The 27,203-nt window shown below is 39.1% G+C and overlaps 3 protein-coding genes across 3 annotated transcripts; 2 read left to right on the top strand and 1 right to left on the bottom strand.

The window, feature by feature from the left end:
* Positions 1-761: 761 nt before the first annotated feature.
* On the top strand, positions 762-7,787 carry LOC117729823 (transmembrane protein 79-like). Its single transcript, XM_034531200.1, has 5 exons — positions 762-928; positions 3,485-3,767; positions 5,250-5,789; positions 6,377-6,590; positions 7,074-7,787. Exons 2-5 carry the CDS (start codon positions 3,494-3,496, stop codon positions 7,327-7,329), a joined length of 1,284 nt encoding a protein of 427 aa, XP_034387091.1. The 5' UTR covers positions 762-928; positions 3,485-3,493; the 3' UTR covers positions 7,330-7,787.
* Positions 7,788-10,481: 2,694 nt separating this feature from the next.
* Positions 10,482-14,418, top strand: ndufs7 (NADH:ubiquinone oxidoreductase core subunit S7). The gene is made up of 8 exons (XM_034531688.1): positions 10,482-10,567; positions 11,300-11,330; positions 11,945-12,016; positions 12,109-12,229; positions 12,788-12,967; positions 13,363-13,409; positions 13,633-13,721; positions 14,198-14,418. The coding sequence occupies exons 1-8, from the start codon at positions 10,552-10,554 to the stop codon at positions 14,293-14,295; spliced, it is 654 nt and encodes a 217-aa protein (XP_034387579.1). The 5' UTR covers positions 10,482-10,551; the 3' UTR covers positions 14,296-14,418.
* Positions 14,419-17,971: 3,553 nt separating this feature from the next.
* On the bottom strand, positions 17,972-22,484 carry gamt (guanidinoacetate N-methyltransferase). Its single transcript, XM_034531078.1, has 6 exons — positions 22,112-22,484; positions 20,424-20,569; positions 20,232-20,295; positions 19,735-19,802; positions 19,321-19,431; positions 17,972-18,171 (listed from the first exon to the last, which is right to left on the bottom strand). Exons 1-6 carry the CDS (start codon positions 22,287-22,289, stop codon positions 18,031-18,033), a joined length of 708 nt encoding a protein of 235 aa, XP_034386969.1. The 5' UTR covers positions 22,290-22,484; the 3' UTR covers positions 17,972-18,030.
* Positions 22,485-27,203: the final 4,719 nt, after the last annotated feature.

Below are 27,203 nucleotides of genomic sequence, written 5' to 3'. Positions count from 1 at the left end.
TACAGTTTACCGTATCAATAGAGAAATGCTGCTATATTAAACTCATCTGCATGCCTCAGGTTTTTGACAGCATCTCTGGTAGATCATCTAAAAGGTTTGTTGAGAAATTAAATCGGCGCAATTAATCACTCAAATAAATACAATTCAAATCAATTAATTCATTGTTTAAAATATAAAATCTTACTAAATTGTAAAAAGTGAGCTTATGTGACCTGTTCAAATTATGTTATTATAGAAAAGCAAAACTTAATACAATCAATCTGTTCTGCTCTGTTTTTAATGCCCTATTTTAGGATGTTTTTATTATATGAATGTACTATATAGGCCTAAATAATTGTATTATTATGTAACCAGCCATTCATAAATAATACAAATGTTTATATGTACATATGAAAACGAAGGGAGCTGTAAACGTATTCCACAGTAGATATAATCTTTCTGTGAACATCTTGTAGTTCATTGTAATGAAATCAGAGTAATGGCTCCAGGACTTAAACAGTGCAGTAAAGTCATTACACAGTAGTGCACACTTTAACCCTGTCTGAATATTAAGAAGTATGAGGTTTAGTTTGAGTGTAAATGTTTGCTATCCTGTTTAGTTAAAGTCGTGTTTGTGATGAATGTGATTGTTAATGTTGAATGAATGTGGAGGTAAACTGAGACAAAGTGCCTCCTCCTCTTCCTCCTCTGGCTTTATTTGCTCCATATGGTGTTGGACATGGTACCCAGGAAAGAAAAAAACTCTTGTGGGCGGAGGAAAATCCTAGTATTTTGTCCGTCCTGAAATTTGATTCAGAAGTTCAGGATCCTGGAAGACAAAAAGCAAACGGAGGGGGAGGGAAGAAAGGAAGAGAAGGACGGAGAGGTTTTTAGTTTTGTACTGCGAGAAGAGTAAACTCACCAAATTACTCTGTAATCTCCGACTAAAGTAAGTCCATTTATACACGGCATGGTTCTGCTTGAATAAAGCGTTAGACCGGCATTTCACTGCCCTACATTAATTCACATCTGTGTCTGAAATCTGATTGTTAACTGTTGTAATTGCTGCTGAACGGCCTCATAATTTAAGGTTTCAGCGCTGCTCTTTGAGAAAGACTTGTGTGTCCTTTACGCGCACATTCATGGGGGCGCGTTCGAGTTATTTATCACCAAATTGGGTATTTCCTGCAGCCGCTGTACTAAACCACACGAGACCTCACTTTACTTGATTTGTGCAGGAGGGATTGTAAAAATAAATGATTGCTCAGCATCGGGAGAAAAGTCATTTTTTTCAGCGGGGAGTAGGAGCACATTGCCCCCTACGCGCGTTTCCACATCCACGATAAACTCCATTCAGATTTATTCCCTCCGACCCAAAAGCCTGTCGAGTCCTAAGTCGCGCTCTATACATGGTAAAGTTCCCATTTGTTTGGAGAAACATCCCCGCCGCAGATTTGCGTGCCGATTCCACAGTTGAAAGTGCGCCAAAAACATCCAGAAGAAAGTGCTCCAAACTCAGTCTGCAGATGTCAATGAAAAGCTGCAGTTCCAATAACGGCAGACCAAATGGCGCAGGATAGGTGCTATTTATCTGACGCTTTTGGAGTTATCGCCTTACTAGAAGTCTATTTAGAGTTTTTATGTTATAGCCTAAAAGTCACCATTAGTGTTCAAACAAGTATTCGAACCATTTACTTTAGTAAAAGCATACTATAAAGTACTCCCTAGCAAGTACAAGTCCTGCATTCAAATTGTACTCAAATGTACTTTTGTATTTCCAATGAAATGTACTTTAGGCATAAAAAGTACTCGTATATGGTGTCAACTGTCAGTGTTGTATTGTTTAATTGTCTTACTTTTATGTTAGTTGGTCGAGATGAAGCTATAGGATTAAAATATTATGCTTCATGTACTGTTGATAACAACGCATCACATTTTATAAACTGATCACATGTGTATTATCTGAAAAGTTACAGTACAACAACTTTTAAGAAAATGCACTTAAATACATTACTGGTAATCAAATTATATCCGTCTTATATCTTCATTAAATGTAATTTAAGGTACATTCAGAAATCCCAATAGTATTTTTGAACTAACTTTTTTTGCCCTGCTGTGTGACATAATCCTGACATTATGTAAAGGCTCCCATTATGAATATGAGGGAAGGATCAAGAAGAAATATATATTTTACCGAAACTAATTGATTTCATCCCACTTTTTTCTATGGTTTTATATTTTCTTGTGAAATACTGCATATACTTTAACTTCATTGGGCCTATACACATCCTCAAAATTAGAAATTTAGTATTGCATACAGTCATCGCTCCAGGCCTCTGGAAATGTATAACAATAAGTGGAAGACTGGATAGTTTGACCTTTTAATGCCTTAAATCCTTCAAATCCTGGAAGACAAAGATCACTGCTCACACTGAGGTCATAACATGAGATACGGGGTCACAAGCTATAAAGGTTGTGCTGTGCTAAAATGCTTAAAATGTGACGTGTATCCTAACATTTCTACCTTTGGCCCATAATGAAAATAGGAACACCTTTGTTTCATTTAACACTGAGTTATTTAGCAGTTTTTATACATTTTGCAAAGTAAAAAGGAAATGTATGTGTTCACTTTCTTTCAAAAAGTAAGATGAGAAGATGTATATGTGGGAGTATCAATCATTTAACTCTCGGAATGACAGCGAATAAGTGTAAAGTATTTATACATTACCCAAACTTAAGTATTTTACAGACTCATATTGATATCAAACCTTAGTTATATCAAATAGTTCATTCAAATATATTGAGTCTGAGTGTGGATTATCTTTTGAAAACCGGAATATAAATATGTATTTTTGACAGTGTGTGCCAGTCTGTTCTTATTTTGAGCTGTTAATTAGTCCCGTTTCATATTATTATTAAGTGTATATTGTTGTATGAAATGGTTTCCTGAAAACCAAAATCTTAAATGATAACGGTTCAAACCTGCAGGCAGAGGAAGATAAACTGTGACTTCCTGTCCGTGCTGATGATTGTACAACACGGACACATCAACACTGATTTCCTTTATTCCCCAAAAAGCCCCTTTCCTCACGTGACCCGTTTGACATCACACATAAAGTCAAGTTTGGTTTTGAAGGATAAGTGCATGCCTTTTGGAGGCTTACTTTGCTAATTAAAGTGGTAAACTGAATATTTTTAGAACAGACTAATAAAAGGACGTAAAAAAACTTTTTGGGTTTGACCGCTTTTTAATTCTTTTCAATATTGTGTCTGGGTTTATGATGATGTGTCTGTCGCTTTTGTGTTCCACCAGATGCTTGAAAGAAAGTAAATGTATAACTCCATTTAATAAAGAGGAAATGCTGTGTGATGCTTTTTAAAGACTTATTTCTCTAACACTTTGAGGAGAATGGAGGTGGTTTTACTGGCCTGTGTGCGCCGGTTTGGTGTTTTTAACTGTTTTTTGGTCTGTATTTTTGTCTGGACCTCTTCCTGCTCCTCTCAGGCTGCGACTATGAGCACCTCGGGGCTTCAGGCCACTAACCAGCAGAATGTGAAGGAGCTTGACAGCATGAAGGAGTCCATCAGCGACATCATCAACCAGCTCCAGGACATCGACCCGACCAGGCTCTCCTTCTCCCCTTTCCTGGACCTGGACACTCAGATCTCCTTGGCCCCGGTATCAGACAGTCCCGAGTCCTCGGTGGAGGAGCTGCACTCGTCCTCCCACTCCGTCTGCGGCTCCCAGCGCTCGCTTGAACCGCCACCAGCAACTAATCAGCCAAGGAGTGAGTTATTACTGTTGTTTTTTTACTGTCTGTCTGACAGATTCGAGGGGAGGCCGGAGCAAATTAACAAAGACTTAAGGTGAGGTTGAGTCCAGACTGAATGCAAAAAGAGTTGAGACCGAGTCAGGCCTGATTACAGCGGAGCAGCAGTTAATAAGCATGTGCACAACAAAATAAGTTTTTTTTTAGGTTGAGCAGATGTGTAACTCCACCTGCAGGAGCACATATCAACGTCCATCCATACAAGTTTTGATATATTAATACAAGTTGTATGTATTGCTGGCGAGGACACAAGAAAGCCCTGTGTGGTGGTAAAAAAAGCATCTCTTTGACTTTCCATTTTGTTTTAATTTCTAATAAGTTGAGTTAAATACAGCTGCATTCAGTTACATAAATATGAGACAGGTTTATTGTCTTCCTTACCCTGAAGAGAAATAGCTTTGTTTTTTTAAATGAATTTAGGTGAGATTGAAGACTTATAGACTTTACTTGTTAGTAAAATGTCCTGAAGTTCTTCTGGATGGAATATTAAAACACATCTTTGTTAGATTGTATTGACAGGAGACAAAGTAATGTGTTTGTTACATGTAAAAAGTATTGTGTGACAAACATTTCACCACTGCAACAGCAGTAAATAAAGTCCATGTGGACCGGCAACATGCATGACACATTAAATAATGTAATGAACTAGAAAACGTTCTTCTAAACTTAAGTCAAAACAGATATGAGACAAAGTTGAAGGCATATTCAGAGTCTAAAGGGAGACCTCCTCTATTATGTGAAGTGGGGGAATGTTTGCAATCCTTCAACTTTTGGATGTTGATGCGATTGACTGCAGCAACAATGAGAACACCTTTGTAAAAGTTGAGAGGACATCTGTGGATGTCTACAATTCCTCTTTCTGCACATTACTGCCAGATTATTGATTAACAGTGAATAATTGTATGATATGATAATCTAATATTTATTCATCAGTTCAACAAGATACCCACCGATCAAATGGCCAGATCCCCAGAGACCCCAAAGGCTCAGAGTTCTCTGTAAATTGTCTCTTGGGTATTTGAATAATTGATAATTTCATCAAGGAATTTGTACCACGGAAGTACTATTTCCAACTAAGATGCATCGTGACCTTATTGTGTGGTTCTGAAATAGACTTTTAGGACTGTAGTTTTGTCAAGAAAACTTGTGATCATGTTGTAATATTCTTGCATAGGACTGCTGGTTGATTTCTGTGTCTCTGTGTACACCATAACTGTGGGAGCATGGAGGAGAAGGTGACAGGGAAACACACAGTGGGTAGTAGGGTGAGATCAGGAGGGGCCCAACAGCGTTTGACCTCCAAAGGTCATCCTAAAAGGTTAATACAGCCATGTGCCCAACTCTCCAAAATGTTACATGAGAGACCCTGCAGTAAGTGAATGATTATTAGTATGAGTTGGCTTTTGAATTGGGTATTAAAATGTGCTTTTGTTTGAACAGGCCCTGCTCCCTGCCACCATCAGCCCGACGACGACCTCCCAGAGGAGCCACGAGAAGATCAGACGGAGGAGGATCCAACTCTTTCCAGTCCGATAATCACAGCGCACAATTTGGACGCCGCCACGGAAAACTGCATCGGCTTTCCAACCCCAGTCTCTCGGGCAGACCTCCCCAACGGCACAGACACACCGAGATGGAGTCCAGAATCCACCAATCTGGACTGCACTGTGGACGAGGGCCGACCTCTCATAGGTCCCCCGCCAGAGAGCGTGGAGCTGACTGTGTGGAGCTCAGAGGGGCGGGGAGAGACTTGCGAGGAGGCTTCAGATCGGGGACAATGCTGCTGCCAGTGTAAATGCTGTCAGAGCGGCCGAGTTCCTGCTTTCTTCTCAGTCCTGGCCTCTCTCCTGTGTGCAGCTGGGATCCTCTATGCACTCTATTTCTACGTCCCCATTCGACCCCCCGACTGCCCCGACATAGCCAGCCGCATCGTTTTCACTCTCTGCTGCTGCGTGGTGGCAGCCGTCCCCATCCTGCTCGGTATGCTTCACAAACCTGCACACTGACATTGAAAAACAGCCGTGTGAGCCCCACAAACGGAGAGATAAAGATTAAGAGAAGATTTACTTTGTCTGGCCGCCTCGTCGCGGAATGTTTCAATGTCTCCTGTCCCCTTTAATTTCATGCGCTTCCAACCTCAGTGCAGCAGACGTCTCCCCGGGCCTCTGGAGAGAAGCATAATTTCCTTCTCCTGCACATAGCTTTAAATGGAAACTACAATAAGGGGTTGGCCGTGTCTCTCATCTCCCAGGCCGTGGCCTAATTTTTCAGAATATTTTAATCACTTTACATCCTGGTTGACCAGAAACAAGATGGCAGGTTGCAAAAACAGCCAGGCCAAAGCCTGTCCAGATCATTTACCTCTCACCCTCTTGTCAAGCTGATGGCAGTGAGGAGTATTTGCATGCAGGCTCTTCTGCAGACTGGCAGTTTTCTGTACCCAAATGAAGATATTATAATGACAAAGCATTCTGTCAGACGAGAGCAAGTGCGGTTAGGAGTTGTTTGTGGAAAGACGGCCACGATTGAAGATGCTTACTGACTTATTGCTCTTTCATCCCTCGCAGTGATGCTCATGGGAGCCGCGTGCCAGTTCTGCACAGCCTCCTTCAGTCTGCGGGAGCCGTTTCCCAGGAGACGGGCGGTGCAGCAGCTGTTCGTCACGGCGTCCTTGGAACAGTTTCTCCTCTACGTCCTCAACCTCGTCGTCATGGCCGCTTTACTGCCTCAAGACCAGCTGAAGTTGGTGCCTATACTAGTCGTCATGTTCATCTTTGGAAGGTGAGGGTCCTTTAAATGTGCTCCTTCATGACTTTGACCCACAGACATGAGACACAAAACACAGATCAATTCACATTAAAGAAAACCGACATGTAAAGACACAATTGACCACAGCTTAGTTTAGCATGTTAGCATTTATTAATTTGCACTAAACACAGCTGAGGCTACTTTTTTTTCTTCATTAGCCAGAGATGAGAACAGTCGGGTGATCAATAAAGTTATTATATTTCATCCTGAAAAGGATGTCTGAACCACATGTCTTGGCAGTTTATCCAATAGTTCATCTTTTAGACACTTAAAACTGAGTAATTCTACATTGTTGTATTGGTACTTTAAAAAAGGCTTTCTGAATACCTCTTTTCCCTCATGAAGGCGTTTAACTGCTAATCTTGCTCTATAAAACACCGTCAGGGAGTTTGTGAGTGTTTATCAGTGAAATTTGAACTTGATCTGATTTCCTGTTTTATGTGGAATCCTCCACAGGCTTGTTTACTGGATCAGCCTGAACGTGTGCAGCACCTGGCGAGGCTTCGGCTCCGGCCTGACTGTCTTCCCGCTCCTCGGCATGGTGGCTCTCAATCTGTTCCTCATGTACACCCTGAATCTCAAAGAGCCAATGTTTGTCTCTCAGGACGTCCTCTATAATCAGGTCACCCCCTCTTCCTGGTTAGGGGAGACATCACAGAGCCCGAGTGGCAAAGCAGACATCCTACCCACAGACATCCTGGTTGCTCAGTGAAGAGGCGAGCTGCGCTTTCTTCTTTCAGAGGAGGAGATCTTTTCCCAAAATAGGCCATTCCTGTGGTTTTCAGTTCAGCACAGCAACTCCCGCTGCCACTATAACCTCCAAGTCTGTGACAGCTTAACTTGTATTTGTGCTCCTCCTATACAGGACCTTTTTTATTTGGATACATGCTTATTATCTGAAATGCAAGAGCTCTTTCCCTGCTCGTGGTGGAGGGTGCCTTTGAACAATGCTGTCATCTTAAAACATTTGTCCGTTAAGCTATTCCTGTGCCTATATTTAATGTTTTGAACTCTTTAGTACTTCAAAAGCTCTGCTATATATATGGCTAATTTGGTTTGACTTAAAAAACCACAAGCAAAGCAACTGCAGTTGTGAGACTTAATTGTTATTTTAACTTGTCCAAAAAGTTTGTACATGATGAAGACAGAATAAAAACATCTTTTCCACCTAGTTTTCCATTTCTTTGCTGACTTTGACCAGTTTAACTGAGCAGCTATTCTTGGAGAAACTGCAGTGTGTGTTTTCAGTGCTGAGGCTGTCATTACGTGATAACATACTCTCAATGTTCTCTGGTTGCTTTCCATCTCCACCCTGCTGGTGCTGCTCACTCGGTTTGTGGTGCAGAATGAGGCCAAAACAAAAACAAGATGCTGAAGATGGCTGGACTTACTTTTTCAACCATTAATCACAGGAGATTAAAGAGCTGTCCAAATTACTTTCATTAAAGACAATTCATTTGACATTCGTCAACCTTAAATGCAAAGTGCCACTAGTGAAAGTCCACCATCGAAACGTGTCTAATAAACTCAGTGCTGACTGTCTTTCTTCCACATGTGATTTTTATTTGCCTACGCACCAAGTTTTACCAATTTAATACTGGTATAAAATATTTAAAACATATATTATTCTCCCTGCAGGTCAGACTAAGTAATCACATTTAAAGTTTGAGCTTAGTAAAGCCATCATATTTGACATGTTGTAGACCAGTGGTCTCAAGCTATCTGTCTTAGGACCAGATCCAGCCAACACCATCATCTTATATGTTAAAACTGTGCCACAGAATTAAAGTAATGAAATATCATTTTCATATTACAAGCTTTCCTTAGTCTTTCTCTATTGGTGATTCTCTTTGCAAAATGTGAGCATAAAACGTGTTTAAAATGTAACATCTGGCAAGCTGCCTAGATGTTGTTACAGTGACATAAACACAGAAACACTCAAATCAAACTTTTTTTTCAAACTAAAAGTTGTTTAATGTCACTGCTCTCATCTGCAGGTAAGCAGCTACCCAACTCCAGAATTTAAAAAACATACAGTATTGCATACTGTAAGTACCATCAGGTAGGATGGAGAGGTATTGTGTCAGGGAAATGTATTCTACTTGATCCTGTTACACAATCTTCCTGAAGATGAGAAGTCCTATACATGCTCAGGATTTTCAGTCTCTACTGGAGATTTATTTTTGTCTGCAAAGTCATTTGAGCTCTTGACTCCTGTTCTAGACTAAGTCATTCATTAAAAAATAATTGTCTGACTAATTCATTATGATTATTAAATACTCCATTAGCTGCCTGTGTTATGCTGCTTCACTTTGGCCTTGTGGGATTTAGGATATATTCTTTTAAATTCGGTGAAAGTCAGCTGTACTTCACTTCACAATCATCAGCTCCACTTGAAGCTGCCCAGTAAAACCACAGCCTGCTGCAGTAAACCACTGAGCAGCTCAGGGCTTGCTCAAGTGCCCCAAAACACAACCGCAGTCATAACAGGTAGAAGGTTTATGAATCATACTCAGGTAGTTCTGTCTGACATGACAGGTGTTCTGCTACTGTCATGTTTAATCAAATACACGTGCTATGACAACCCACATAATGAATGCAGCTCAACCAGTAGAGCTGCAGGCTACTGCTGCAAGTTGATTATCTGGGTCAAAGCTCAAGCACCAAACCTCTAGAGTGAACGTACAAAACCAGTTATTTTAAACAGTACTGTGAATAAAACTGTGAAAATGTTTAGAATGATTTCTCACAGATTACCTTTCTTAAATTGTCCAGTTGTTAGTTCGATCTACAGACAAACGGATTATGTATTCTAATGCTGGAATTTGGTGGAAGTGATTTCTTTGTTTTTAAGTTTGTAAATCATATGCTCAAATGTTATGTTGCCTGTTTTAAAGAAGTTAATACGGGCTCTAGAATAAATTGAATGAAAACAGATCTTCAGCTGTCCATCTGCACAATGTGTCAATGACAGTAGTGCCTAGTTGTGTACACTTCTCAGTTTAGTTTTCTTTAATTTAAATACATGTTTAATATAATCATCAAAGACAGGTTTTTAAAACATGTGTTTGATAAAAGTCACAAAAAATTCTGTTACATTAACTTTCCCCACTGGAGGGAGCTAAATAGCTACAACAAAGACTGTATAATTAACAGTATCCATCTATTTACCTATATATGGCCAACATATTATAAAACAGATGTCAGTTTATGCAGGGTTGTCCAACTCATGGCTGCAGCTATCACTGAGAAGGGTGAGGACATATCTTCGATGTTGTTTTATGGGGGTTTTAACAACCTGACAAAATGTTTACCTTCCACAATTATATTACACCGAGTGTCCTTTGAAGCTGATTCTTATGTGTTATTATTATCAATATTCTTTAATTTTAATAGTTAGATATGACCTTCACAGATATTGTAAATGGTAAAATGATCAAAACATGTCCAAAACCAGTCAGAAATAGCCAATACAACATACTAGATAAATAATAAATAAGATAAATAACAATCCGTATGAAAATAATATTATTAAACAATGATGTGTGGCATCTGGTAAGAATCTTCTGGGCCTAATGTCTCGATTTACTTGTGTGAGCTCAGTGTTTATCGAATGGGCACTAATTCAGTTTCACTTTAATTGTGATTGAATAGCAGATATGTCCTAACCCCGATGTGTGCAGCGCTTCAGTGGAGAGTTGCAATGCAATCAGTCAAACTGATTCACAAGATTATCCAGACTGGATCAATTAAACGTATTGAGGTCTCACATATGATCAGTTATCAATGGCGAGCCCTTATATTCTGAGTAAAAACCCGTAACATGTCGATCTAGTTGTTTAGATAAACTGGTTGTGAACGTTACAGCAGCACCCTCTGCGTCTCGAGCGCGTGCACGCACGGTACGCACTCTGACGTAACCAGAACCCCAAAGATGGCGGCGTTAGTAGGTGAGTGGTGTTTTGATTAAACGTACACGCTTTTAATAAACATTACAGTGTTTTCAGACTTGTGTTGCTCGCAGTGTTTGAAAGACGAAGCCCTTAAATGGGCCTCACCCAGTAGTTTGACTGTGTCGGCGGTCGGATTTGTAACTTTGCGTGAATCCGCTCTCTGACCTTGCGCTGTCTGCGTTAGCATGGCGGCGGACCCGCTGAGCAACGACGGGAGCTCCCGCTGCGGTCTAAAGCAGTATATATGTCACATTTAAATACACATGTCCTCTTGAAACCGACCACGGTGTATGTTGTGTTGGTAAGCGCTCATCTGTTGGTACTAACTTAAATATGTCGTTAGAACCACTGCGTGTCATCCGCAATCGTCTAACCAAGCTAGCCTTGAAAAGCGGCCAGTTTGGGGTTCACTTCTGTATTTGCATCATTATGTTCGTGAATTATCACTCACGGGCTTTTGGAAAACGACCTAGCAGCACTCAATACCATAACGTATTAGTCTACACACTATTGTAATGCAGCTTCCAGTACAACGTTAAGGGGGTGACTTTTAACATGTAGGTACAATGTTTGCTTTAAGGGTACTTTTTTAATGTTCTACCACTGTTGTTGTTGCTGCTTCACAGCAAGGTAACGAGTTCTCACCAGAATGCACAGCTGTTAGTAATTACAATATATCACTGTTTATTATACAATTTCTTCAGTCTCTGAATTGCTTTTATTTTGCAGCGCCACGCCTGTTTGGCTGCTTTTCAACAAGGTAAGAAGAGCTTTCTAATCCTTCACAGTTCCGTCCTCCTTTCCGACAGCTGCTTTTGTAATATACCTTTTACAGGCGTGGTGTTGGTCTTTCACACCCACATCAACACATGTATTACTTTATTTTACAGGTCATACTACTTGTACAAAACTACTAAATAAACTAATAGAACTCAACCTCGGTCGGGACACTCAGTCTTTACTGTATATAAACTCCATTCCAACCTACACAGTTTTTATTTTACTAATGTGTGTCATTTCTTTAGTTATTTGATTAAGTCAGATTATTTCCAATTGAAGATGAAAGAATCCAAACTCAAAAGCAAGTGCTGAAACATTGACTGCTTGACGGGCGGTGCAGTCTTGTTTTTGGAAGAGCTCTCAGTCTGTATGTTGTTCTGAGGAACAGTCAAGTTCATCAACAAGCTTCGGAAGTTCCATCAAAATCTTTATTCCACATTAAATATAACATTTCACACTTTTTTTAGTATTACAATATTGCCCTCTTTTAAAACAGTTTTTGGGGCTTTCCATTATTTCATTCACTGTTTGAACGTATGCTTTGACTAAGATCCATTACCTCATACTTAGGTCATTCAATATTTTTGTTCACAGGCCTATTTCAGTGTTTGCTGTTCATCAGAAGAGTCTGCACAACAGTGCAAAGAGCAAGAATACCACCACAAGGTGAGTTTATCAAATATATCAATATCAGAATGAAGAACAGACCCTCGGTAAACACTCTGCACATGGTGATCCCCTCCATCTTTCTATTGCAGCGTGGTTTCAGTCAGAGAGAACAGCACAGCAGTGGCAGCAGCCACGCCAGCAGCTCTAGCCACCAGCAAGGGGGAGTATGTCATCACTAAGCTGGACGACTTGATTAACTGGGCACGCAGGGTGAGCAGATGAGAGGCTGTCGACTGTGTTAACATCCACATGTGTGGAGATGTTAGGATCTCTTCGTGACTCGCTTAAAATTGCCACCTTTCTAGCTTTTAGTCATCGGAATTTCATCTTTCTGAGATTGTGTAGTGTCTGAGTTGAACACCAATGAACAGTATGTTAGCACTTAAATGGCTTTTACTTATTATTGCATTTTGTAGTTTGGCTTTCTTGAAGAAATTGTACTTTCTTGATTCTTGTTGTTAAGTTGGGACTCTCATGGTTGAATGCACTTATTGTAAGTTGCTTTGGATAAAAGCGTCAGCTAAATGAAATGTAATGTGATGTGTCAGAGGTCTGACACAAAAGGCAAATTAAAGAGTTGCTGACAAGCCAGAGAGTTGTTACCGGCTAACATGGCTAAACTATTTGATGTAGCAACAACGATGTTTCGGAAGTAATTGAACAGTGCTTTGAAGTTATGACTTTGGGTCAGAACCATGTGTACCTGGATTGATGTGACTGCTCTGTGAATGTTTTTGTTGACTTATTGCTGCTCTGCTACCTTCTCAGGGCTCTATGTGGCCTATGACCTTCGGCCTGGCATGCTGTGCGGTGGAGATGATGCACATGGCGGCACCTCGTTATGACATGGACCGATTCGGTGTGGTGTTCAGAGCAAGTCCCCGACAATCTGATGTCATGATTGTGGCAGGAACGCTGACCAATAAGATGGCTCCAGCTCTGCGAAAGGTGAGGGGGGGGACAGGGTGGGATCTAACAGCAGCTGTAAAATAATGGAAGAGCAGCAGCATCTTACGTATAAGTGTAATTTAACTTATTATGCTCTAAACAACTCCCCAATCGCGGTCTCGGGTTTGATTCAAGTCTGGGAAATGGAGGAAAAACAATTAATAGACATGTTTCTTTGCAATGCTCAAATACATTGTCAGTTCCTCTCTCAGACTATTCTGTTTTCAGGATGGTAACGCTGAGAACAGTATAGCTATTTTAATGCCGGCTGGATTATGACCAGCCTGTCGCTGGATTAGTAGACTGTCATGAAGCTTTCCTCCAGCTGAGATGACAGATTAGTTCTTAGTTAGACATTATATAAGAGTGACTGAACTGCTTCTTCTTTCCAACAGGTGTACGACCAGATGGCTGAGCCAAGATACGTCATTTCTATGGGAAGGTAAGTTAACATCAGTGCGCCCATCTCTTCCTCAGCTAATTATTTTGAATGCACCAACACCTGCCAGTCATTTGTAGGCCATTCTGTATCTGTAGTTTTGTTACAGCTGATCTGATTTCACATATACTCTGAATATGTGAATATGTATATTTTTTTCTTTCTTGGAAAAGAGATCTTTAGCTCGATCATGATTATTAAATAAAATATGTTTCTTCTCTTCCAGCTGTGCTAATGGAGGAGGCTACTACCACTACTCCTACGCTGTCGTCAGAGGTTGTGACCGAATCGTACCGGTGGACATTTATGTTCCAGGTAATCTTTACTGCCCAATATCGAAATGATCAAATCTACAAATTCCTTTATAAACGGCATTGAAAAATACTTTCCTTTTTAAATTAGGATATTTCAAACATACACTTTTTTGTCAAAAGTATTTAGGCAGCCTTGACGCTCTTGATTAATCCTAATGGTACAGCATACAATGATACTAGTCATTGTATTATTGTTGTTATTGGTCATGGCTGTACTTGGATTATTAATAAATACTGGTGATATGAGCAGTGCTGGTAGTACTTGTTTTCTGTCAGGATGTATGTAAATACAGAAGCATTCATAATGATAGATGACCACTCACATTATTCAGCAGTGTCTTGCAGACTGATCAAAGTGCGTCATCAGTAGCCGATTATATAAATGAATTATCAGATACCTCTGTGCCATACTGGCTCTGAGTTGAAATATCCCTGAAACAATAAGAGTTGCTCTGTTCTTTTCACACCTGTCCTCAGGTTGTCCCCCCACTGCAGAGGCTCTGCTCTACGGGACTTTACAGCTGCAGAAGAAAATCAAACGTGAGAGGAAGTTGACGATCTGGTATCGAAAGTGAATGTGTTGTGTGCGCTTGTATCTGGTATGTAAATGTTCTATTTTAGGTTTCTTTTGGAGCGCTGCTCCTCATCCATGTAAAGCTGTAGATCTAACATCAATAAAGCCAATGTTGTGAATTACAGACAGTGCCCTGCCGCTTATTTTCAACCAAGCACCGCAGCGGCCACTCCCTTACGTTTGTCTGCACCTTTAGTTCAGTATTAATACCTGAAGACTGTTTCTCTAACAGGAAAAACACACCGTTTAAATTATAATTCAAGTAACTATAGATGTTGTTTTTGAGAATTTGTCATGATGTAAAATGAGATAAAACATCATTGATTATCTTAAATATTGTTTGGAATAAACTGGTCTGACATGAAAATACATTATTTTAACATCTGGCGTCCTTCTTTCCACTGACCACTAAAGCCATATTGGAGCCACTAGGTGGCTCCTGTGATCACAAACTGACCGTCACTGGTCTGCGGTCGCACTTAAGTGGCTAAAAGCAAAACACATTCTTATTGAAGTCCTTGTCTGCTAAAACACTATCTAAACCCACGAAGGAGCACCAAGTCAAAGTTTGATTTCTGTGAGCAAAGCTGCAGTATTTTGTATTTTCAGCTAGAACTGGAAGCCATCTGCTCTAATTATGTATGCAGAGAGGGAGAAAGCAGAGTTGCTTTTAAGCATCTTCAGTTTGAATCAACAGACTCGCAGGTTCAGTCCTCTGTTGAAGGGTTCTTCAGTGAGACACTTAATTCCTTCTGACCCATTTGCTTTAAGTTGCTCTGAATAATGGTGTGCTGCCGTGGCTGTGCAGCAACAAAAAGATGAAAGCAGAGCTTTAATAATAACAGTTTGGAGAAGGAAAAAAGCCCACAGCCGGTTAATCGACCGATATCAGTTAATTACATGCAGACCGATATTTTCAGCAAAGTGTCCCTCAAATGATCGGATATGGCCTATATTTGTGTTAGGCTTCAACTTATTGCGTGCTAATTTATAATGACCATGCTTGCCAACTAAACAGTTGCAGCATGCTTTCGTTTGAGTGGCAGTTCAAGTCTTCAGTCTCATGCATTAATAATCTCAATGTATAACTAATACCCTTATCATGCTCATAATTTATTTGTTGAGCTGTCTTAAATAAAGTTACATTTTTAGTTAAAAATATATCCAATGTACACATTCAAAATGGTGATGGTGGTTGAGCTGCCATCAGCCACTATAGGAGTTCAGTTCCTCCGATAACGGTAGATTATAAATGTTCTTGTCATTAACGATTACCATACTGGTTAAAGATTGATGACTTGTGTTTTAAAACTGCGTCTCCATAATGTGTACACCCACTCACTGGGATTCTTTTACACATTAAAACACATCAAAGAGGCAGCAGTCACATGTTTCCAAACCACTTCTCCTATTTGGGGTCGTGGGGTCGCTGGAGCCGATCCCAGCTGACATTGGGCGAAGGCAGGGTTCACCCTGGAGAGGTCACCAGTTTATCTCAGGGCGCATATAGAGACAGACAACCATTCACATTAACACCTACGGGAAATTTAGAGTCTCCAAGTAACCTGAGCTGCATGTCTTTAGACTGGGAACCCACGCTGACACACAAAAGGGCCGGGGGATCGGGCCCCTCTTGCTGTGAGGACAGTGGTAGCCACTCCACCATGCCCCATGTTTTAGGCCATTCTTCATATTTTACAGTAAAGAAATCTGATATGGAAGAATTTCCCCACAGGGATAAAAAGTGTAAATTTCTTTATTTCTTAATTAAGGACTTTGTTCAATCTTTTAAATATAAAAAAAGAAAGTGTGTACTCAGCTGGACACTTTTGCAGGTTAAAAACAAATGTTTCTGAATGACTTCAGACAAATTCTGGCATTTCTTTACTACAATCACTTGTATTTGGATAACATATTTGCTAATATCAATATATTTGATAACTTCTAAAGATGATGTTTCTCTAAAAATACATAAAAAACCAATCTAGTTGCAGAAAAGACGGTAAAACCTTGGCTTCATTAACAGCACATACCAAAATATTGTCGCCATAAACCACAATCTATCACAATATACATTTTTTTCCCCATCCCTGCAGATTACTAAATAGGGTCTCAACCTACTTGTATCAATGTTGATATCTAGGCCTGCGACAAACTACTGTTTTCAATATCAATCAATTATTTTGTCTATAAAATGTATAGTTTCCCATATCTTTGATATCTTCATATTCCTGTTTTTTTCTGACCAACAGCATAAAACATATTCAGTTCATTACCAAATTTGAGGAAGGAAAAAAAGCAAATCTTCATATTTGAGAAGTTGAAACCGGAGAATATTTTCTTTTCTTGTTTCGGTTTCTACCCTCTTAGCTGTAAGACCAGTATCTGCCTGCTCATATTTCTGTTAACATCTTAAAATATAACAGTCATGTGCTCATGATTCAGATCTGAGATCTGCCAGCTGCTGTAGTTTCCCAACTGACTGCAGCCTGGTGTTGCATCATGCATCCATCTTATGATTCATGTGTCCTCACCAGGTGGTAGCTTATTCCCAGTGTGCAGATAACATGCACCGTTATCTGCAGCCATAAATTAAAACATACAGTGTGTTGCACTGTGTCCATCTCAGTAGACTATTTAACAGCTAACAGATGCTTTTCATTATGAAAGGCGCATGACAGTGTGTTCTGCGTATTGTTATAGTCTTATTCTCATTTTAAAGGTGTTGTAAATCAAGTAAAATAAGATATTTTTGACTGAGCTGCTCAGTATCTCAGCTCTTTAGAAGCAATTTAAAATACAATTTTCCTTAAATATTGATATGGATTATTTTTTGTAAACAAAACATTATGCTTACATGATATGATGCAGTCCTGTACTACCAATCAACCCCGATAGTATAAAAAGTATCTAGAATAATTGGCTCCATTTTGACAAACTTCAACATTAAAATGCTCTTACATAAGAATACTATTCTGTAATAACTGGAAGGAGTTATTCAGCACATTAAGTACTTTTACTTGAAGAACATTTTGTTGATAATACTTTCGTACTTTCAATTAAGTTACATGTTTCAAGACGTTCATGTGTAACGGAGTGTTTTTAGACTTATGGTAAGCTTACTTTAAGTAAAGGATCTGCGTAATTCTTCCACCACTGCTCTTGACGTACATGTCTGCTGCATTTCATAGACACATTCCCAGAGGAATAACACAAGTCTGTCGTGTTTAACATTGAGAGTAGAGAAGTCTTTCTGAAGTTCATGACAACTATGCGTTTAAGCTTTTGTGATATATTTGCTATTTGGTCTAAAATGGTGATAGACGTGACAAGAAGGATACTGGGTGATTTAAGCCCTGAAAGAGATGAGGCTCGGTGGGGTGAGAATGCATTTTTTGTGGTTTCATGTGGTTTCTGTTTGCGGTTGTCTCACATATTTACTGCTGGGAAGAATAAAATGTATCAACGCACTGATAAAGCACAGTGTGCAGCTAAACAAACAAAACTAGAACTCAAATCAAGAAGTTAGTCGGTAAAGTTTGAAATTGAAACCACATGGGAAAAGAAACTTATACAAGAAATGTATAATAAATACAAGCACCTGGTGATCTGAGTTGGGATGGACTTGTGTTTATTGAGAATATGGCAGACAGTGAAATGGTCAGGAGAGTCTTGTGAGAAGGCACGTCATTGCAAAAAAAAAAAAAAAAAAGGGTTGTAGCACCATTTTTGGACTTTAGTCCTTGACGATGGTTGGAGTGATCATCTTATTGAAGGAATAGTATTTGCATTCGGTGGGTGGTGCAATGTCCATGGTGGTGGTGCTAATCTTCTCCTTCTTGAAACCAGCTTGGAGCAGATGCGGCACCTGGGTCTCCTGAAAATCATTAACAGACAGAGTTGGTGATTGTGAGGCGGCTCGCTGGCTTTATCAGGCGCTTTAGTTTGATCCTGTTTATTGTTGACCTTGAAATGATCGCAGCCTGTAATACAAGTCTCACGCAGCTCCATCCTGATGGAGACACCATGGATAAATATCAAACTCTAAACAGTCCTGTTGAAATACACGTTCCAGGCCACGAGGACTATGCCTCTGTTGACACAGGCATGTTGATAATTCACAGGTTGAGATACTGCAGTACTGATAGAGCTGTGCATTATATTTATATTCAGTAACTTCAACCAGTCTCATGCTAAAGCAAATAGCAAGATACTGCATTTACTAACTAACATGTGTGACTAAATCTCTCCACTGATATCAAACTTATGACATTGTATGGGTAAGTATATCAGTGTTTAGAGACACCCTAAATTCACTTTTATTTTCAATTAACACATCCACATCCTGATCATAGTCTTGTCAAAGAAGTGTTTTTAATAACTTTGACAATAACTGTGTCCCAATTCTATGCTACATACTATTTTAAAGCAGGTTTTAGGTATGTCATGCATTCAGAATGGAAATTGTTTTTATTTTCTATTGATGGACACTATTTTCCCACAATGCACTGCACAAAGGCAATCTAGGAGCTACTTACGTCTCCATAAAGTTTCAATGAATTCCAAATGTTGGAGTTTTTTTAAAAGCTTCAAAAAGCTCTTAGAAAACGAAAAAAAGTATTAAATCTTTGGAAAATACATTTAATTGGCAGTGACCTTCTAAAGTTGCAGTTTAATTGACTTCCAACAGTGCACCTATTGTATAATTTCTTGTTAGTTTAATGATGGTAAAATATATTGATTTATTTCATGCCAAATGCAAAAGCACTGAACAGTAGAATGACTAGTGTAAAGTACATACTGTATACAATAAGTATGTAGTTTGGAATTGGGACACCACTTTTTGTCTCCCCTCTAACTCCCACCATGTAGTGACTTTACTTCCACAAAACTTCTATTGCACAGAAAAAGTCTGGATGGGAACTAAGAAAACAGAACAATGCAGTAACGCAAAAGTTATACAGTATCAGACGAGTTACATGAAGTTGAATTTCTTTTCCTTGAGGGCGTGATGAAGGTTACAAACCTCAAACATCTTCTCGATGTTGTCGTATTTGGTCTTGAGCAGCTCGCCCCAGGAGGTCAGGTTGCAGTAGGTGAGGACGCCGCCAGACTTCAGCATCCTGTGAGCGTGACCCTGCAGAGACACACGGACCAAATCCATCAGTCCTTTAGCCCTGTCGGGATATGACTTCATACAGACTCAGTATGTGCTGATGTCTTCTTCCAGTATGTGCACCACACAATATCTTAACACTTAAGTTGATACGGTTTATAGATGCATTTATTGTACTAAGTATATAAAAAGTATCTTTCTTTCAAGTATCTTTAATCCACTTTTCATACAAACAATTCCAAGAGTATCCCCCTCCAGAATTGTAATCTTTTCAGGACTTTGTGTTACTTGCTGGTGTGTTTTATAAGGATTTGAACAACTTACCTTGATGAAGTCAAACTGGTGAGTGTGCCAAGTCTCCTCTGACAGAGGGTATGTGTCATAAAGGATACCTGAGAGAGGAAGGCCACAATCTTAGCAGAGTGCATACAACGACTAACTCAATCAGTTTTCTATGCATGTTGTTTATCATTTCCTAATGTTTTGAATCTGTCATGTGAAATGTGTTTGTCTGTGATCTCAGAAACCAGTGGCGGTGTGGAGGACCCTTGAATGGATTATGCATCCTCACACTGACTTTCAGCAATCAATAACAAACTGAGTGGCATAACGAGGGGGCAGTACTGTTTTATTTTTCGTGATAAGGTAACTGATACACTTTGACAGTGTTTTGGTGGTGTTTTAAAAAAGGCTTTGCATACAGATTTCTTGGATTTGTACCAATTGTCTGCTCCAATTCTCTTGACAACATAGTAAACTGTAAACTCCGGAAACTCACATCAAGCAAAACCGTGAGCTGAAGGTCTGGTTTTATTTCTTACCATCAAAGTGGTTGTCTGGCAGGGTGGGAACAACATTCTCCCAAAGGCCCTTTAGGGGGACGACCTGCAGCAACACAAATGCCACCTTCACTCATCTTCACTTTTAAGAATGGCAACTGTGAACTAGACATGCAAAAGCACAGCTGTGATAAGCAACACAGGCAGATACTATTGGCAGTTGAATCTGCTGACCTTATGTGGCTGAGACTTGGCCCAGTTCTCCAGTCTGGCGAAGACACCGTCATTGCACTCGATGATCCAGTGCTCCTCGATGGGGTAAGACTCAAGCTTAGTAGCGGCGATGGCCATGCCAAAACCGATCTCCAGAACGCGACCGCCTACCAGACAGAAAACAAAACAATGCAATGAGTAAATGAAACGTCTACTCTAAATGTCCTTGGATAGCTCGGTGGTGCTGCGCTACTGTGTATCTCCCTGCTTTTGTGACCAACTGGTACAACTGCTGATTGTTGATGAAACACTGTTACATTAATTTCCAATCTCACACTAAGGAAGGAAGAAGGTTGTTGGGGCTCAGTAACATAGTGACAGTTTTATTGTTTTGCTCTCATAGAAAAGCAAGACCAATTCCCATGCTCTCTGATTTTTGTAGTTTACCGTTGTAGTTTTCTCCCTCTGTTGGGTGTGGAGGGAAGCAGTATGGTTGTAACACGTGGTGACACAGTAAAAGCCAAAGGGTTTCATTTTCTTTCAGAGAAGCATATAAATAGATGAGGGGTAAAGGCTATTTGTTGTTGCTTGACCCCCTTCATGATGATTTACTGAGGCATTAATCAGCAACTCAGTGTAATATTCACATTTTAATAATACAATTAATTTGTTTTGATTGCACTTTTATTTCCAAAATTGTTTTGCTTCTGTCTTGGCCTGATTTTCCTCAGAGAATTAATTTTAAATGGGACTATCCTGCATTTTTATATACAAAAAATGTCACTGCTTCAAATGAATGTCTTTTCACAAATGTGGTTTGCATGTCAGTTTTATCAAAAGGGATCTCAGTATATGCTGAAACGATCAATTTGCAATTAAGAATGAATCCAAATATATTGTCAATATAGTGTGTATGCTGGCATGCACAACAGTTATACAGTGTTGTGCAGACAGTAGTTTTAGTGCACATGCTTGTCCCTTCCCATATGTCTGCAAGCGTGTGTGGATCAGTCTGTTTTTTTTTTTTACATAAAGTTTAAAGCAGATGAGCCATTTCCCTCTGGAGACTTCTTGGCCTGTTCCCATGAGTAGAGAAACAGCTGCTGTAGTAGTACTCACACAGCACTGAGCACCATGCTGCTCACTCTCACACGTCCTCCAGATCATTTCACAAAATACAAATTTAAAGGCTAAAGTATGTATACACATAAATAAAAAAGTACCCTGAAACAAACATGATCACACCTTTTCAACGAAATTTCGAAACTCAAAACACTACTTTCATAAACGCTTTCATGTTCATGTTTCATGCTCTGTCATAAAAACATATTTTTTATAAAGGATAGTCAAAATGTGAGATTCAAATTTGTTTTTTAATGCACAATATTTTCGGGCAAACTGTTAACTCAAGTATGCAATATGCATAACAAGTACAGCTTTTGGGGAATAGACTGGTTTTCTGTGTATTGAGGATACAGATTATTCACCTGACAGCAACATTTGAAATGATATAGTATCATACTGATATGCACATGTATATTTACAAAACTAATGTATATAATTGAATGACAAATATCTTGTCGTTTAACTAAATGCCTCTGCAAAACGGCTATTTTGTAGTTAGAGCCCCACATTGGAAGCACAGTCAGAAAAGTACGGTGTCCGACAATGGACGCTTAAGAGTCGCTGCCCTGTAACTAGATTTTTACCTTTTGAGGCTGCGACGGTCGACAGGGAATGCATGTACGGGGTCTCCCAGCGTTCCATCACGGGTTTGCCCATGATCTCCAGGTGAGTGTCGGTCTCATTGTAGCCGGCGCTAGCGTCGTGCCAGGAGGTCTTGCAGTCCTCTCCCTTGCTGAATATGGGCTGGGCTGCGGAGCTCATTTTGTTTTGATTAGGAGGCAGTGATGGTTGTTTGGTTCTGCTGAACGGTTTTGCAGACTGTGTCTCCACACGGAAGAGTGAAAGGCAGGAGGAGGCCGTTTATATCGGGCTCAGAAGTACTGACACCGAGTAATTTCCACTACAGGTCAAAGGCTAGCACACATTCCCAGAGAGGAGAGGACGTGTCCAAGATCCTCTGTCGAGAAGATGATTCACTGTGCGGTGAAAAACTGTCTGCTTCCTCATTCAGTGAACATGTCAAACTAAGAAGCAGCATGAACATGTTGGTTCCCAATAGGCCAGTGAAGCCTGAAAGGAAGGTTTTGGATTTGCACATTTGCAAGTTTATTACACGCATTCCAAAAAAAGTGTATTTTTATGATACTTAATCACTACAAGTGTTACGTTTATGGAATCGTGTACACTAACAATCTCAATTGTTTATATATATATATATTTTTTGCACTTTACATATTTGCACTCTTTCTACTTTGAACTGTAACTTCTGTCTTATGCTGCGTTCACACCAAACGTTTGGTTTGAACGCAGCATTACAATTTCCCTCTGAATGAATATCTTATTGTCAAAGTGAAAATGCTAGTGTTTATAAGTGCTATAACGCTATAGCGTTGTTTGTAGTACTTTCTGGACCACAGTGTAGTTCTGAAGCGTGAAGGCATACGTTACCACAGGCTAGTGTTGTTGTTTAAAGCTGCAATACGGTATTTTAGGCACTACGGGGTGTGAGGGCTCGAGTAACTGTGAGGTTGCCAGTGTCTACAGATTGTCACAAAGAAATATAGAAGCACATAAAACCCCCTCTGAAGCCAAAACGTGTCAATTTATACTTATTGAACAAATTAGATCTACTTTGTTTTTTATGATAATATTAACTTAGCTTTAAAGGTGCTGATGGATTTTTGTATACCCTTTGACAGAGCCAGAATAGCTGTTTCCAGTATTTATGCTAAGCTAAGCCAACTAGCTGTAACTTTAATATCAAATAGATACAACTAGTATTGACTAGTATCGATCTCCTCATCTATCTTTTGACAAGGAAGCTAAAAAACTACTCCTTTTTTAAAAGAAAACCCTGTTTATTAACTTGAACAACCATGTTTGTTAACTAAATCAAGCTTCATTTGGCCTTCAGTCTTGTTAAGTAGTCTTCTTGTTTGGCGTAGACCGAACGCAGCAGAGTGAGAGCTCCTTATTTGTTTGCATGCTCTCTGAGCATGGACAGCTGAAGTAAACTATTTCAGTGGATCTCAATCACACATGTACATTTGCTCCTGTTGCATAACTTTATTTGAGCAGCTTCATGAACTGGAGTTATTGAGCCTTTATTAGTAGTGGGTGGCAGGTATTATTTGCACCTTGTTAGTCTGTAGAGACAACCTTGGTAGAAGAGTATAAGCCCCTTTTATTTAAAAAAAAGAAGTAACAAAAGCATTTAGAGCTGAAACAATTGGTTTAATTAGTTAATCATAGAAAATAAATTGGCAGCTAATTTGATAATTGATCCTCTGCTTATACTTTCTTTTGCATAAATTATTAAAAAATTTAAAAATCCCAGATGTCAGCTTCTGAAATGTGAATGTTTGTCTGGACTGTTAAATAAATAAGACATGAAACTGTGATGGACATTATTTTTTATTTGCTGACATTTGATCAGAATCTGGTTTATTGCCACATACAAGGATTGTTTTCTGGTTTATTGATGCATAACAATAAACATAAGAGAAAAGAAAAAAAACAAGAATCCTAAATATAAAAATGTACAATACATTCTTTTATTTGTATTATATGTTTTCAAAATCAAGAGCTGAACATATTATTTGAAGCACAATGAGATGTGCAAATGTTTACAGGATAAGAATACGTGCAAGTGTGCGTGTTAATAGTCACAAACAAATTCATCATGTGTAAACAGGTTATTTGATTAATCTAGAAAATAATTGATTGATTAATTGATAATATAGAATATACGTCGTCTTAGAATGGGATTCTAGGTTCTCATAAATTCCCTGATGAATCCAGCGATGCTGTAATTCTAGGATCAGATTTTATTTTTCATTTAGGGTGTCGAACATTTTATTTAAAAATGATAGACCTGAAAACTCTGTCCCCAAAACTTCTAATAAACCATAATTTAACTGTTTTCAATGTCACACATCTTCTTTCTATGTGTTGTATGAATCACTGCACAATGAGATAGATCAAACTAAAAAAAATGGATTATCTCATCATCTTCACATCCTCTTTGCCCCGTTACCCATCATCCAGTCCCATTAGGTGAAGCTGAGTGGGATCAGCTCCTCGCTGAGGGTCCTCATCAAATTGCAGGTTTCCATCCACCTGCCGCTCTCACACAAGGCTCTTCATCCACCCTGCCTTTGAATAGTACTTATTTCCATAGAAGCTCACATTCATGCAGCAACCACAGCACTCTGACACGGAAAACAATAAACCATTGCTCTTTTTTTCTTCTTTTTTTTTAGTTCTCAAATGTTGTCATGTCACAGACCCCCAAAAGCCCATCAGAAACCTTTTGATGAGATTAAGCTCCAGAAAATGTCCCACTTTGGTAAATGTTGATATTGAATAGCAAAACCACTTGGGCAGAAGAGTGAGACCTAACTGGTATAATCTTTTTTACAGTACTTTCAAGAATATCAGTCATACCAATGCATAATAGGACATATAACACATTATCCAGTTGCTAACCCATCACACCATTGTAACGGCCCTCAGACTGTTGGCTGGAACTAAAACCTAACGGAGAACGTTCCTTTGCTGTCATGTCCTTCTCTACTTTGGATCTTAAAGCCACTTGACGTCCAAATTACTGAAAAATAATAGTAAAAAAAAAACACAAGATACCGATTTAACTTGTATCTGTTTTACATAGAAAATGAGTAAATACAATTAATAAAAACAACACAACTACAGTTCATATTAAACGTTTTAAAAGACATTCAAACAACATAATAACAACTAACTAAAATACAAAATACTCACTTCACATTGCTTGCTTATATCCAATCCTTTATTTACTTACTCCTCGGAACTCATTGAGAACCCCTAAAACACCTTGAAACTCTGTAACTTACATAATCTCTTCTGGTATCCCAATATTACTACATATATTATATTCTATCCTTTGAAGATTTTCTTCAGAAAAGCACAAACCACATGCAATTTATCAAACCACATCATTGTTAGACTACCTCACATTTATCTCCATAAAAGGAGACAATTACACTAGTTACTTTATCATGTGACCTGCTTCATCACAGGTCTCCTGCTTCGCTCTTCCACTGTTTTCCTCTAACATATAACATCCTGCTGCCCTCAGCATTTCTCCACCAGGCTCAAACTATATAGGGAACGTCCAGCTATCAAGAGTCAAAGTGCAGAAAAACTCTTTGCAGGTCAACCAGATAAAATCAATCAGTTCACAGATCAGAGCGAGAGAGAGAGAGAGAGACCCCCAGTGGATGTAGGTGCAGATTTGGATTTAGGATCTGTTGGATTGCTGTGCAGCTCACAACAGTAAGAGGGTGCTGTTTTATGGCCAAAGCCAATGGAATTAAATCTTGGGAACTAATTAATGCCAATCACAATCTGCACCTTAATGTTGTGGTGCACCGTAAGCCTTAAATTATATTTCTGAGATATTTTACTTTAGTATTTCCATTCTACACTACTATATACTTCTACTTCGACTGTATTTTTTTACTCCACTACATTTATTTGACAGATAAAGGTGCTAGTTACATGTAATTAAAAATATAAAATAAAAACATTATATATTATGATGCTCTACTGTATTGCTAATCCAGCCAGTAGTAAACAAACTATTTACAATTGGCTCCACATTGACAAACTACAACATTAAGTTGTTCATGTATTCGCTGTAAAAACAATACTGTAGTACCGTTACTAAGGATACATTTTTCACAGAATTAAAGACTCTTACTTGTAATGTAGTAATTGTATAAATAACTCCAACACTCAAATAACACTGGATTTATGGGATTATGACAATTGTCTCAGATGGATGGTTTCAGATTGACCCTCATGGCAGTCTTTCCTTACAGTATTAAAGTTGCCTGTATGTTGAATGCCTTGAGATCTGGATTAAACTGTCACACAGCACGTCACTGTAACAGAGATTGTAATAAAAAAAAATACGACCCACTGATTAGAAACATAGTATCTGTGTCACATGTGACGTGTTTCACTGGCTCTCTACCAGACGACATGAAGAGGTGCAGCTCTATCAGGGGCTTAAAAAGCCAAATTGAAAAATGTACTAAAAGCTACTCAACCCTGTAACTACTGACTCTGCATTTTACTGTTTGTGCATTGTATGCAGATATCCTCTGCTGTGTTAATGTGGTACCATGTGTCTTGTCCTGGTTTAGTTTGTTTAGTGATTCTGTCACTGTGTGGATGTTTAGACGTGACCTGCCAAGAGATTAGAATTAGCTGTAGCTAGCTAACTCTGGTTCAATAAATTAAATGTTAACATTTATGTTTAATATTGTACATGGTCCCTTACTAAAATAAACACAACCAGAATGTAAAGCCTATAAAACAGCGAATGGTTATAACAATCCAGAGGACATGAAGTCATCATGACATTGTCCTCTCCTCCTGCTCCAAATTAACTCTTTACTAACACAGTAGCCAATTACCCTCTGAAAAACATGATCAAGCTGTTTTCCCCACATACAATAAAAAAAACTGTCGGTGGACTCAGTCCCAGTGGAGAAAGGCTGTTATACATCTCGACATACTGAAGTGTGACCTCATTTTGTCCTCTAAAAGTCATTAATGAAATAAAGGGAAACAAGACACTCAATGAGAGGGTGAATCTCATTCTGACATTACAGTTACACCTGGGAA

The sequence above is a fragment of the Cyclopterus lumpus genome, chromosome 4, assembly GCF_009769545.1.
Source record: "Cyclopterus lumpus isolate fCycLum1 chromosome 4, fCycLum1.pri, whole genome shotgun sequence".
Classification (NCBI taxonomy): domain Eukaryota; kingdom Metazoa; phylum Chordata; class Actinopteri; order Perciformes; family Cyclopteridae; genus Cyclopterus; species Cyclopterus lumpus.
Note: the sequence above shows the minus strand (reverse complement) of the source record. Positions and strands in the feature narration are given on the sequence as shown.

Excerpts from the sequence above, each read along its gene's own strand:
- LOC117729823 (XM_034531200.1), top strand. The coding sequence starts at position 3,494 with ATGAGCACCTCGGGGCTTCAGGCCACTAACCAGCAGAATGTGAAGGAG. Across the intron at positions 3,768-5,249 it reads AGCAACTAATCAGCCAAGGA|GCCCTGCTCCCTGCCACCAT; the intron begins GTGAGTTATTAC and ends TTGTTTGAACAG. Across the intron at positions 6,591-7,073 it reads GTCATGTTCATCTTTGGAAG|GCTTGTTTACTGGATCAGCC; the intron begins GTGAGGGTCCTT and ends AATCCTCCACAG.
- ndufs7 (XM_034531688.1), top strand. Across the intron at positions 11,331-11,944 it reads TTTGGCTGCTTTTCAACAAG|GCCTATTTCAGTGTTTGCTG; the intron begins GTAAGAAGAGCT and ends TTTTGTTCACAG. Across the intron at positions 12,017-12,108 it reads AGCAAGAATACCACCACAAG|CGTGGTTTCAGTCAGAGAGA; the intron begins GTGAGTTTATCA and ends TTTCTATTGCAG.
- gamt (XM_034531078.1), bottom strand. The coding sequence starts at position 22,289 with ATGAGCTCCGCAGCCCAGCCCATATTCAGCAAGGGAGAGGACTGCAAG. Across the intron at positions 19,432-19,734 it reads ACCAGTTTGACTTCATCAAG|GGTCACGCTCACAGGATGCT; the intron begins GTAAGTTGTTCA and ends GTGTCTCTGCAG. Across the intron at positions 18,172-19,320 it reads ACATCGAGAAGATGTTTGAG|GAGACCCAGGTGCCGCATCT; the intron begins GTTTGTAACCTT and ends AATGATTTTCAG.